Source organism: Lynx canadensis, chromosome C2 (assembly GCF_007474595.2).
Source record: "Lynx canadensis isolate LIC74 chromosome C2, mLynCan4.pri.v2, whole genome shotgun sequence".
Taxonomy (NCBI): Eukaryota; Metazoa; Chordata; class Mammalia; order Carnivora; family Felidae; genus Lynx; species Lynx canadensis.
The window spans coordinates 133,536,358-133,550,242 of record NC_044311.2 but is presented as its reverse complement, the minus strand read 5'-3'; the positions used below and the strand labels follow the sequence as shown (position 1 = coordinate 133,550,242).

The window sequence follows — 13,885 nt, the reverse complement described above, 5'->3', positions numbered from 1 at the left end:
GATGCTTGGGCATTCATTGGCTTTACTGATGACTGTGACTTAATCAAACATGATCCTTTGTTTAATTTAAACAAAATAATGAATAGACAGGTAAAAAGGTGAACAAACGGACTTGAAATAACTTCATGCCCTTTGTGTATTTGTAAGTGATTTGGATTCTAACAGTTGAAATGCCACATTAAACGAGGCACTTGTAACTATGAAGAATTAAATCACTAGCTCTGCTCAAATTGCAGTTACTGAATTTTGACTTCATTGTGAATATGGCTTAAATGGCTTAATTCCAGCTATTCACTAGTAGTTTCTTGGTGTGAAGATGTTGCAGGCCAAAAGCACATTTAGAAGTCCCTGCACACTTTCAAACTATAACTTCATCTGCATATAACACAAATGTTAGCCTTGACCAATACATTATTAAAGGACATTACGTATGAAAAATTTTTCAACTTTGTTGCATATGAAAATTACTCAAATTTTTAGGTTAGATTGTAAGCATCACAATAGGTTTTATTTGCTGATTTTAATTGTGTGTAAATTCAGTGAGCCGCTAAACAGGAGAGTTCTCCTGAAACCCCTTTCCCTTACTACCATAGCTGTTGTGGTTGCCTGAAGAAACCCTGGACCAAGATGCAATCTCTACAGTGGAATGTGATCTAAGGCGTGGTTCCCAAACGTGGCCATATGTTAGGATAAACTTAGAGATTTAATGTAAAAATAATATATATTTTTAAAGTCCTCTCTCCATTCTAGACTCATAAAATCAGAGATAGAGGAAGGGAAGCAGGCGACAGTGTTCTTTAAAAATACTCCAGGTGATTCTATTGTGAAACTGAAGTTGAGAACCACAATCGAGCTAGAGATTGAGATGATTTAAGTGATAGAAATTAGCACTGAGGTTCTTTCTATGATCTGATCAGAAGAATAAAAGTTAAAGGAATGTTTTTAAAGACTGGTTCAGAGAAATTCAAGCATATTTTAGGATGGGCACACATAGTTCTGAAATACCTACTACGAAGATGTGTAGAAAGTAACTGTGGTGGATGGAAAGTTCCTTATATGTCTTTTTCATAATCTTCAGGAGAAATGTAGAGCCATCAAAGTGGAAAGCAATCCTAGGACTGCAGATGACATCGAATCTGACTTCTCCTCACATAGTAACTCGGTTGATAGATCAAATTGTCATAAACCCACATTACAATAAACGAATAAAGGACAGTGACATCGCCATGATGCATCTGGATTTTAAAGTGAACTACACAGGTGAAAGAAATCAGTTTTAGTCATCTTATCTGGCCAAATGCATTCAAAGTTAGATTTGAAATATTATTAGTACCAATGAATTAATAGTGCATAAAAGTTGGATAATTTGTTATAGAAATCATTATAACTTAAATGGAATTGGGGAATGGAGTGGAACATATTCAATTATCTTCATCAAGGTGTCTAAATCCAACTTTCTAGAAAGTTGGCCAGCAGAATAAAACATTCCAAGCTCTCTGTAATAGTAAACTCAAAGGAGCAGCTGGGAGAAAATAGGTCATTACAATGCATGCCTTCTGTATTTCTCAAAGAAAGGCAGGTCCATCTACCACAAAGAGCAGTGTAGGACAGAGAAGAACATATATTCTAAGAGTAAAGTGAGTAAAAATTAAAATATCCATAGAATGAAGATTTTAAAGGAGTTTTAACAATATTAATAGAGTGGCAGCTGGAAGACTTCCTCCAAATACCTAGATAACATGCTAGAAATCATCTGAGTTAGTGAACTTTACACGAAGGGTTCTGCTCAACTCCATCCTTTACTCCAAAGACTTTTCCAACCCCCAGTGAAGAGAAAGTGCTACCATTTCTGTGCTCTTTTGGAATTTGGTCTACACACACATTAGAGCACTTATTAAAGGCAGACTATTAATTATGTAGCCCTGTCCTTGAAGGTAAGCACCATATCTTACTCATTTTTGTGTCTGCCCTGGGTCTTACATGTAGTGGGTGCTTAATAAATGTCAGGCAGCTTGTAAATTGTTGGAAAGGGGCTTTAAAAGTCAGTGACCAATGCTAATGCTTCCACAAGTACCCTATAAAACAATCACCTAAAAGCTTTTTTAAATGTGGAGATAACTGGGGAAAATCAGAACATTTGTCCAAGTGTCTTAATTGACCCTAAAGAAGAGCCATACCAAGATTTTTACAGAACCGACACTGTAAATAGCATGATTACTTAAAATCAAATATAAATGACCAACTCTAGAACTAAGACCTTGTTTACATTATTAAAGAGTAATTAGGATACAATGTAAGAAAAGATCCCAAAAAGACCACTAGTGATACCTAGTCCGTTATCAAAGAGTGGCTCCTGGAGATGCCTCTTTCCCCTAAGATTGATGTCTAAAAAATGTTCAAGCAATTGATGTCTAAAAAATGTTCAAGCAACAAAAACAAAAATACAGGTTTTTTAGATAACGTGCTGAAAATAATTGATTTTTAAAATCTGTTAGAAATGCATGTGTGTCTGTTCTTATTCTGTTTTTCCAGATTATATACAACCTATTTGTTTAGTGGAAGAAAATCACGTTTTTCCTCCAGGAAGAATTTGTTCCATTGCTGGCTGGGGGAGGCTTATACATCAAGGTAAATTATCAGACTCAATAAAAAGAAAATGTCTACTACTAAGAAGTATGCTATTGCACTATCCTGTGAATATTTTCAATATTTTTTGCAACTCTTATAACAAGTTTTGCAACAGCTCTTAAAAGCACTGTCAGGGGGCGCCTGGGTGGCGCGGTCGGTTAAGCGTCCGACTTCAGCCAGGTCACGATCTCGCGGTCCGTGAGTTCGAGCCCCGTGTCGGGCTCTGGGCTGATGGCTCGGAGCCTGGAGCCTGTTTCCGATTCTGTGTCTCCCTCTCTCTCTGCCCCTCCCCCGTTCATGCTCTGTCTCTCTCTGTCCCAAAAATAAATAAAAAAAAAACGTTGAAAAAAAAAATTAAAAAAAAAAAAAAAAAAAAAACTGTCAGGTTTATATTCATATGGTGTGTATTTGTGTGTGTATATATATATATATATATATATATATATATATATATATTTTAACCCAGGTTGTGTAGAACATATTATAAAACTATATTTTTTGGAAGAGAGTTCAAGCATTCCCCAAACTTAGTATGTAATTTTAGTATTATAAATACTCTGATAAAGAGAAAAGATACATCTATTTAAATGAATATTACAAAGGTTATAAAATTTACTTTTGTAAATCACATAGATAAAGTCTGATCAAAAGCCAAATTATTACCTGTTTCATTTTCCAAATCAATAAAACTATCTTCATTTATCACATAAAGGCCTCATACTCACATTCCCTAAGAAATGAGAAAAGAATCCCTTTTAACTTCAACATTCTGACTCACTCTACTGATGAGCAGATTCAGATGTGGCATAAATCTTACACTGAAGACTATAAATTGACTCGTTAGCATTATTTAATAAGATGTTTTCCAACCACAGAAAAGATGCATATTAAAACTAACTGAACATATTTTTTAAACATTCCAGTACTTTATTCTCTCTAAATGTAACTATAAGGCATGTTGCTTTTGGATTCCTAATAGGAGTTATTCCATCTAGGACAGAATTTTGGCAACTTATTAAATATTAAGCAAAAAAGAAAGGCACTATATACTCTGGTGGAAGAACCAGGCCTCTTGAGTCCCAACAGATCGTGACCAAGATATTTAAAAATCTTAACTGTACAAGATGAAAAGCCACAGAATCGTGTGGAGAGATGCAGATACCAGAAGCAAAGCATTCAGAGTTAAAATTCCCATATTCCTTGTAAAAGGATGATGTTCTAAGTCAAATCTTTGCCTAATGATTTCGACAAAGGTTCTCCACTGTAATTACATTATGTTGCTGAAATGCCTCATGTCTTCTGTCCATAAAGTATATTGAAGTCAAAGACTGTATATTCTTGTATTTCCTCCACTTGAAAAATGCCATGATTTATTAAATTTGAAGCCTACAGAGTAAAAATGATTCCTAGATAGATATTTTCTCTATCAGACTTCAAACTAAAAGACATTTATGACCATGATGTAGACTCTTCCAAAACAAATTATCCACTAACAAAGTTTAAGACTCTTTATTCCATAGGAAATGGGTATTTCTTTTAAGAGCTGAGTAAACTTGACTCGTTTATTTATTGTTACTACAGATATGCATTTAATTGGCTTAAGAAAGGTTGCTAAGAGTGGTATGGAGACAAGGGAAATCTGCATCTGTGATCAGTTTCATTTAGGAATAAATGGTCAGGTCATAATTAAATACTTCCTGGGTAATGGAAATTTTAATGAATTTTATGAATTTTGCCTTATGATTTCCAGATAGTTGTGTAAAACCCAGTTCCCTTCCACCTTTTGAATATATTACACTAATCATCTAGGAAAACCATGAACATTTCTTTACTAGGAAGAAATGAAGTGATATTAGTTGACTAAATTAAGGCAATTAGTAAACTTAAAATAACTTTACTGATATTTTTATGTATGTCTTTTTGTGTGCATTCTTAATTATCCTAATGGCAATTCACGTTGACAAATAAATATTAAATATAAGAATACTGCTCAAATTTTTCTTTACTGAAGAGTTTGTCCTAGACCCAACCATTTTTTGTTCCTTGACAAGTAGCAAAATTGCCTTTGACTTTATAATAGTTTACAATAAAAACTACTGGTCCATCCTCAATGAATGAATGGCATTGAGATGCTGAATTTCCTCCTCCATATTCACCTCTTTTACTAATTTTTTAAATGTTTATTTGAAAGAGAAAGAGAGAGGGGCGCCTGGGTGGCTCAGTCGGTTAAGCATCCAACTTCAGCTCAGGTCACAATCTCGTGGTTTGTGAGTTCAAGTTCTGCCTCGGGCTCTGTGTTGACAGCTCGGAGCCTGGAGCCTCAGATTCTGTGTCTCCCTCTCTGCCCCTCCCCTGCTCACACTCTGTCTCTCTCTGTCTCAAAAATAAACATTTAAAAAAAATTTTTTAAAGAAAGAGAGAGAGCAGGCAGTGTAGGGAATGAGAGAACAGGAGAGAGAATACCAAGCAGGCTCTGTGCTGTTAGTGCAGAGCCCAGAACATGGGGCTCGACCACACAGTGCCCCATGTTCATAAACCATGAGATCATGACCTGAGCCAACATCAAGAGTCGGACACTTAGCCAACTGAGCCACCCAGGTGCCTCTCCATCTTCAGCTTTCAAAACCCATTGTCAGACTTCAAAAGTCAACCAGTGGTATGCTGCTGGAGTCACTGGCACCAGCCGGAAATTGCCGTTTGTGCATATCTCCTCCCAACTCCTGTTCACTGTCATGCTGGTACCTTGAAATTGGCCATGGTTGGAGTGTTTACATCAGGCAAATGATACATATCGGGGATTTTTTTCTTGAAACCAGTTATTAAACATTAAACACACCACTGAGTCATACACACACACACACACACACACACACACATTTGTTTCCTGTCTTTTTAGTGTGTGGATTAAACTTAAACTTAGCTGGAAATGAAATCACATACATTTTTGCAGCAACATTTACTGCAACATATGAAGTCACATACTTTTAGCTGTCATATGCACTAAGTTATCATCAACCTTCTGCCTTTCTTGAGGAACCAGATAGAATTGCTAATTAGTAGAAAGTGCTTATCATGTGCCTTTTCTGAGGCACTAGACAGACACCTGCTTGTTTCACATCCCTCTTGGGAGTAGTATTTCAGTAAACAGAGATCCATGCTTGCAGTAGATGAGTCATTTTATAAAAAGCATGGAAATACACTCTGTTACAAAACGCCTCCTTTCTCTTCACCTGCACGTGGATGACAAGCTGATTGCCCTTAGACCAGGGCACAGCTCATTTGAGCTTTGTCTTTTGCTCAGTGTGCACCTGCTCATTCACATAGCATCACAAAGTTGCTGAATGCCATTATGAGGGAGCACCTCTTCAGGTGCCAAATGAAAAGCCTCCTGGATTTCTGAGTTGTTGCTAATTTCTGTAAATGAAACGTTTTGTGTTGGTGGGCTTTTTTTCCCCATGAGCAATACTGTAACCATTTACAAATACTGAAAATGCCTAAAGACTGTCTAGTCCAATCCACCATTCCTGCTAGCCCTTGGGCACTAAAGAAGTACTTTACTGTTATCCATTTGGCAAGATCCACAGATGGGCTTTATTATGTGCTTTAAAATACTAAGGTTTAGCATTTAGTTCCATTATATATATACACAGTACTCGATAATGAGAGTGAACTGTTGGAATAAATAAGACTGATGGTGGCTCATTCAGTGATGCATGTCGATCACTTCTGACTGGCTGGCTGCATTACCATTTTGAACAGGTCCTACTGCAAACATATTACAAGAAGCTAATGTTCCTCTTCTATCAAACGAGAAATGCCAGCAACAGATGCCAGAATATAACATTACAGAAAATATGGTATGTGCAGGCTACGAAGAAGGAGGAATAGATTCTTGTCAGGTAAATATGTAAAACTGCTCATCCTACCTTTCCAGAAAGCATTGCTATGTAATCATTTGATTGCTTCACAATGATTAGGGAAGAAAGAGATCGTCATTTCTTCTTTTACGAAAGTGTGACTTTTTGTTTTTTATTTGTGGCCTACTAGCATAGAACTTCTGGGTGGATGTGCGCATTACAAATAAAACTAATCTTTAAACAAGTATTAAAATCGGATAGAGTCTTTAGAGACAAGGCATAAAATTTGAATATGTGAGATAGGTGAAATATGTAGTGCTGGGCCCACTGTTAACCTGAAGAGTATACATCTTAGCTAAATCAAATTCTAATTCTTTAAAACCCTATACAAACTTAAAACAAACAAAAAGTAAATCTGAAGGCCAATATCACCTAATGGCTTCTAATTTTCAACTCTTGTTTTTGAATATGGGCCAAAGGTCCAGTGACAAAAAATAATTTTTTTTGTAACAATCAAATTTTTTAGGTTTATTTATTTTGAGAGACAGAGAGCATGAGCAGGGGAGGGGCAGAGAGAGAGGGAGAGAGAATCACAAGCAGGCTCCACAGTATCAGTGTGGAGCCCAACATGGGGCTCAAACTCACAAACCGAGAGATCACAACCTGAGTGAAATGAAAATTCAGATGCTTAACCGACTGAGCCACCCAGGCGCCCCTCCAGTGACAAGAAATAATTTCTGCACAAGAACCAACCTGGATAACCTGGCTAGAGCCAGTTTGCAGCTAACCACTTGTAGGAAGGTTAAAAAATAGAACTTAACAGCCTGGCATAACTCTGGATCTGGAACACCTATGGTAGAATTTTCATCTTATCATCTACATGGCATTTTAGAGATGTAATAACATGAACTCACTGAATGCCAACACGGCAATATATTTGAAGTATCCATAGCTTTTGACTTGTGTGACCATCAGAGAAACTTCTACCCACAAGCTACCCTCATTGAGGGCAAAAACATCTTACCACCTAGAAATAATGTAGCTATCTGTTAGCACCATGCAATCCACATGCACTCAACAAATAAAAAGTAAATTCTGTGAGATTTTAGAACAGTTATTAATTTTTAGGTGCAGCATGAAGTAGTCATGAAGAGCATAGATTCTGTGCTCAGATGACACTTATTTTTCACCCTTGCCTTAATATTTATGGGTGAGACTTTGGGCAAGTCACTTAAGTTTTATTTAGAGGTTTAAAAATAAGGTAACACATATAAGGCATTTAAGTAAGCACTCAAAAATATTAACAATTTTCATTATAAGACTTTGTAAATAAAGTTTCTGGCATTTTTTTGTATTTGAAAATTAATAAGATATTGATGCATTAACATCTACTGAATTAGATTAAACCTGATAGCAGTATTGAGCAAATGAATAATATACAAATGCAAACATAGTAATTTATACCATGAGAAAATCTTTCACTTTGTTAAAGTGTAAACAACTTGTTACAGATATTAACACATATATGTCACCCACAATTCGACTTGATACAAGACTTTTTTCACATACACTTAAGCAGATGAATCTTTATATATATCTTCTTTATCTTTATATATATCTTATATGTATCTATATAGTTAAGTCTATGTCTCAAATCACGTTAAACTTTCAGCTTGGTTTTGCATTTATTCTGCTTGCATGAACACTTGCAAATTCAAGACAGATAGGATAGCTTTCTTGTTTAAAATTTATCTCTGGATCTTATTCGTTTTAAAATGAAAAGTGTGCAAAGGTAAGATATATTGCCACTTAGAGGGAGATTTATAGAATTATCGTTCAGGAGGGAAATCAGCTGTACAACGTCAATTACAGTTAATGGGGGCTGTGTGGCAGGAGCCTCATGCACCGGGTAGAAAATAGGGCTGCCGATGCTACTGATATTAGGGTTACATTAAGTCAGTAACTCATGCCAAATCTCTGAAATCTTATATTTGGCTCTGATTTCTAGGGAGTCTAAGTATGTTGTTCATTAGCAAGGAAGGAAGCTCCCACACAGGGAAATGTCTTGTGTAACATGGTATCGTGATTGAGTAATCAGTAGTCTAGAGGGTCACATGATTTTATTTGTTCAACTTTAATACTATGTTAGACAAGAGGATTAACTAAATAAGAACACAATGGGGCACCGGGGTGGCTCAGTCCATTAAGCATCTGACTTTGGCTCAGGTCATGATCTTGCAGTCTGTGGGTTCGAGTCTCTCATGGGGCTCTGTGCTGACAGCTCAGAGCCTAGAGCCTGCTTCTGAGTCTGTGTCTCCCTCTTTCTCTGCCCCTCCCCCACTCACACTCTGTCTTTCTCTAAAAAAATAAATAACAAACATTAAATTTTTTTAAAAATGAGAATACATTAAAATTATGAATATGCCATTACTGATATATCACTTGAATAAGCTCTACGAAGCATTATTTTCCCCCTATAGTTGCAAAGAATTTGCCTTATTAGTCCTCCATATATTCTTAAATATCTTCTGGCTTACCAAGGGCTTGTGTTTTGGGGGCAGATGTCTGGATTTTAAGGCACAAGTAGCTGTAGAGGTCCTCTCTCTATAAAACTAAGTGAATGACACAAAGAGCAAACTCATTTTGCTATGTAGAGCCTTATTCTGTACCAGTGGTTTTCTTTTTCTTTTTCTTTTTTTTTTTTCAATGTATATTTTTTAAGAGAGAGAGACAGAGAGCATGAGCTGGGGTGGGGCAGAGAGAGAGGGGGGCACAGAATCTGAAGCAGGCTCCAGGCTCTGAGCTGTCAGCCCAGAGCCAGATGCAGGGCTCGAACTCACCAACTCGTGAACCATGAGATCATGACCTGAGCCAAAGTTGGCCACTTAACCCACTGAACCCCATATACCAGGGGTTTTCAAAGCACAGCTTCCAATCCAGCAGATCAGAATCACCTGAGAGCCTGCTCTAGGTGCCAATTCTCAGGCCCCAGCACAGACCTGCTGAATCAGCAACTCTAAACTGGGGCCCAGCAATGTGTGTGTTAGCATACTAAAACCACTGGTATAGAAACATAAATTTTAGGTTAGTGCTTTATTTTCTGGACAGTCACTCATATTTTTTAAGTACATACATATCTCTCAGATAGTGGAAGAAGGAAATATCTTCATTGGAAATAACCTCCAACTGACATGTTGGGCGATTTAAAATCCGTGTTCATGGAATCAAGGTCTAGATTCTATTGTCTTTTTAAAAATTAAGATATATTAGAAAATATGAAGAAAACTAAATGACTCCTTTAAAAAATATCCAAACTGTTAAAGTTTATTTTTTAATAATTTCTAAGTTACATGTAGCTTTGAGCCTGTATTTATCCTTAATTGTTCCATAATTATTTCTGGACCCGTATTATAAACTAAGGGCTTAGGGTACAGAAATAAAACCCCCAGTCCCGGCCTTCCAACAGTTTGAACACATTTGTTACATCTAGAAAAGAGGTAACCTGTGTTTGCCAGTACAATTTATGTTCCTCTGTACCCAAGCAAGAAAAGGTGCTTTTATACACCACATACTGCATTTTTCCCCTTAAATATGATCCCAAAGACAATAAAGATTCAGGCAAAAAGTCTCTCAGGAAAATGTTTAAGACAAACTTGGGATGAACTATTGTACCAATGATTGCAACCAAAGTACACAAGGCTTTAATTCCTTCATATAAGAAAATATTAAATATAAGAAAAGATTAAAAGTATCGCACAATGAGTATAAGAGAGATATTTGTCAATTCCATCATTAAATAATGGCACTATGTGTTTGTATCATGTTCTTTTGCATTACACACAAATATTCATGTGCAAATCAAATATATGTAATTAACTCTATTAGAAACTGCTATAATTAAGATTTTCAAAAATTAAAAACAACTCATCAGTTAAAATCTCTTATGAAAATATGTGTGCCTATCGCTACAGGTTATATCATAGGCCAATTTCAGTTGAAATGTTAAGATTTTTTTCAATTCGGATGGTGTCTAATGGCCAAAAGTTAATGCTACCCGAAAGAACTAAAATCAACTTCATGTGTGAGTTTTTAGTTTCTGTAAACACACAATGTGTGTAATAAGTGCCTTTTCTGCAAAGTCACCCCTAATACTTAGAACATACTTCTTTTTGGTTTTATTTTTTTTGTTTCACGTTTTTATTTAAATTCCAGTTCATTAACATATAGTGTAATATTAGTTTCAGGAATAGAATTTAGTGATTCATCACATCTAACACCCAGTGCTCATCACAAGTGCTTTCCTTAATACCCATCACCCCTTTAACCCATCCACCTGCCCACCTCCCCTCCAGCTACCCTCAGTTTGTTCTCTGTAGTAAGTCTGTTTTATGGTTTGCCCCTCTCTCGTTTTCCTCCCATATTCATCTGCTTCGTTTAAATTCTACATGAATGAAATCATCATACCTCCTTTACTAAATGATCAGATTTTAATATATATTTTGGTTAGGATGCTCCTCATAGTTGTGCCTTAGAGATTTTCTTAGTCCCTATTAAAATGCCATAATGAAAGTAAGGAAACTTGCTATGAAAGTACATCATGAAGAATTACATATAAATTATGTTTTAGTTCTCATAGTTTGGGTCCTTACCAAGCAGCAAAAGGTTCTCTTTCTTGACAGAGAGTGCTGGTGAAGATGTATACAGATGACTTTCAATTAAAGCATATTTTTGACATGTAGTTTTGAATTGATTTGCTAAAAAATAATCTTATATATCAATTGAAAACACATCTACGGGGCGCCTGGGTGGCTCAGTCGGTTAAGCGTCCGACTTCAGCCCAGGTCACGATCTCGCGCTCCGTGAGTTCGAGCCCCGCGTCGGGCTCTGGGATGATGGCTCGGAGCCTGGAGCCTGCTTCTGATTCTGTGTCTCCCTCTCTGCCCCTCCCCCATTCATGCGCTGTCTCTGTCTCAAAAAATAAATAAACGTTAAAAAAAAAAGAAAACACATCTATAATTTTCTTTTGCAATTTACTCTTTAGGGGGATTCAGGAGGACCATTGATGTGCCAAGAAAACAACAGGTGGTTCCTGGCTGGTGTGACATCATTTGGATACCAATGCGCACGGCCTAATCGTCCAGGGGTCTATGCCCTGGCCCTGAGGTTCACAGAATGGATACAAAGTTTTCTGCAGTAGAATGTTTCCTAAACCAACATGAAAGCCATGTGGTTTTCCCATTCCACTCTAAAAAGCATGGGAATTGAGAGTTTGACAAAAAAGATTTCTAAAAGGCTTTATTCTTACCTAAGCCATCGAAATGCTGAGGATTAAGGGTGAAGACAAAAAAATAATCTGTACCGTACAAAGTAACTTTTTCATTGTGAACAGTTAATCTTTCACAGAGATTTTACAGTCTTTCCTTTGTGATCATTATCTTTATCATACTCTTCTTATTTAAAGGAATGCTATGTTAAAGCATATACTGCATTCTTAAAGTTTTGGCAAAATTAAGAAAAGAAGTAAAATAAACTATTTTGCACAGTATGTTATTTTTTGAAGTAAACTGCTGTAAATTATCTAGTTCCACCTTGCTATTTTCAGAATCTCAGTAGTCTTCCTGATTTTCTATCTAAATGCATTTCCAATTTCCAATTCATCTTGAGCATATCCTTAATATTTTCCCCACTCATAACAAATATGTACTTTAGGCTCATGTCACAAACCTGGACTAAATTGATTACACCTTCCTCTCAAGATAATTAAACAGCAAACAAGTGCAAGTCTACAGATCACCCCTGTATCGAAATAGAAAGGAAATTAAATGATATTTCCATTCTTTTATTGGATCATTTTTTACCTGCATTAATCGCACCGTCCATTTATTTTAAGCTAATATTTTTTTAAGTTTCCAAAAAGTAATCAGACATATCCAAAAAATGCAACTATTACAAATGTTTTTTTTTCTGGTCTATGTGTCTTACAGTGGATGTTTTTAACATGTGCAAAACTTACTTAGACACAGCTGAATCACCCATTAGAAGGCCAAAAATGTGGAATAAATGAATTTGCTTCACTGCTTTAATCTCTTGGATCATTTCCAGAGTATGTGCAAACTTCTATTTAGCTTTCCACACAAAATCTACTGATTTATTTGGGAAGACAAAATCCACACCTACTTAATACACACACACACACACACACACACACACACGTCTATATAATCACAAGTAATAGAAGAAAGAATAAGGTTAAGGGATTGTAGACTGGCCCTACCAAACAGGAAACAAGATGGGGCTACATCTGAAGGGAATGATTCTTATTGAGGTATTGAAGAGAATTAGGGCTTCTGTGTAGGTGGAGGTTTAGGGAAGTTCAGATAATCATGTGTTGTACCAAAAGTCACTATCTTGGGGGGAACAGAGAAACAGAAAACAATGTCATATAAAAAGGTGTGGCCAGATAATTGGGGACTACAAATTCCTGGTAAACAATCATGGTATTTAATCTTAGGACAAAAGTCAGGAGTCTCTGAACACACTACTCTTTTTAAGACCTTTCCAATGACCTGATCTTAGGAGCAGTTGGAAAGGATGAAGCGGCAGGTACTGTTTGATCTTACTACTTGGATATTGTTCCACAATTCATCTACATTCCAAAATATGTATCAGAACTATGCTCTGAAAATACAAACACAACAGATACATCATGTACTCCTTTTCATTTTTCAAAGGTCAGCTAAAATTTTAAGAAGCCCTAAGGACAGTGTCACTGTCATCTTTTAATAAAAAGGAAGTTGATTGCCCCACTCCTCATAATGTATGGGGTTAGTAATTGATACTGGAACAGTTATGCGGATCTGGATCAAGACAAAAGGCAAAACCACAGCCCTTGCCCATTGCCTTTCCTCTCCTGACCTGCAGCTGTTGTAGTCATGGGTGGCACAGAAGTGGGGGAAAGCGCTGTCTCCTTCCCATCAAGTCCTGACTGAAGGAAGAAATGCACAGCGGGAGCTTGGAGGGAAGAGGTAGATCCCAGTCAATGTGGGTAGCCAGGCAGAGAAAGGGGGTGCTAAGTGTGGGCAGATGGAAGTTTACAATACAGCTGTCCATGCCCTCAGTCTCCAAGCAGCAGAAAGGGGGCCAATGCCCACTCATCTCTATTTGTCTTTAAGTTTCACCAACCAACACTAGTCATGATTGCCTTAATGAAAGCTCTTTATTTTCTAACATCAAAGGTTTAACAGGGCACACTCAGGTATCACCTCACGCCAGTCAGAGTGGCCAAAATGAACAAATCAGGAGACTATAGATGCTGGAGAGGATGTGGAGAAACAGGAACCCTCTTGCACTGTTGGTGGGAATGCAAATTGGTGCAGCCGCTCTGGAAAGCAGTGTGGAGG

The 13,885-nt window shown here is 36.9% G+C and overlaps 1 protein-coding gene across 1 annotated transcript in view; it reads left to right on the top strand.

Moving 5' to 3' along the window:
• Positions 1-12,559, top strand: part of TMPRSS15 (transmembrane serine protease 15) — a 121,872-nt gene extending 109,313 nt beyond the window's left edge. Inside the window, exons 21-24 of the mRNA XM_032594595.1 lie at positions 1,079-1,260; positions 2,533-2,628; positions 6,388-6,527; positions 11,527-12,559. Of these exons, the coding sequence (XP_032450486.1) occupies positions 1,079-1,260; positions 2,533-2,628; positions 6,388-6,527; positions 11,527-11,682 (574 nt within the window). The 3' untranslated portion in view covers positions 11,683-12,559. The remainder of the gene's footprint in view (positions 1-1,078; positions 1,261-2,532; positions 2,629-6,387; positions 6,528-11,526) is intronic.
• Positions 12,560-13,885: the final 1,326 nt, after the last annotated feature.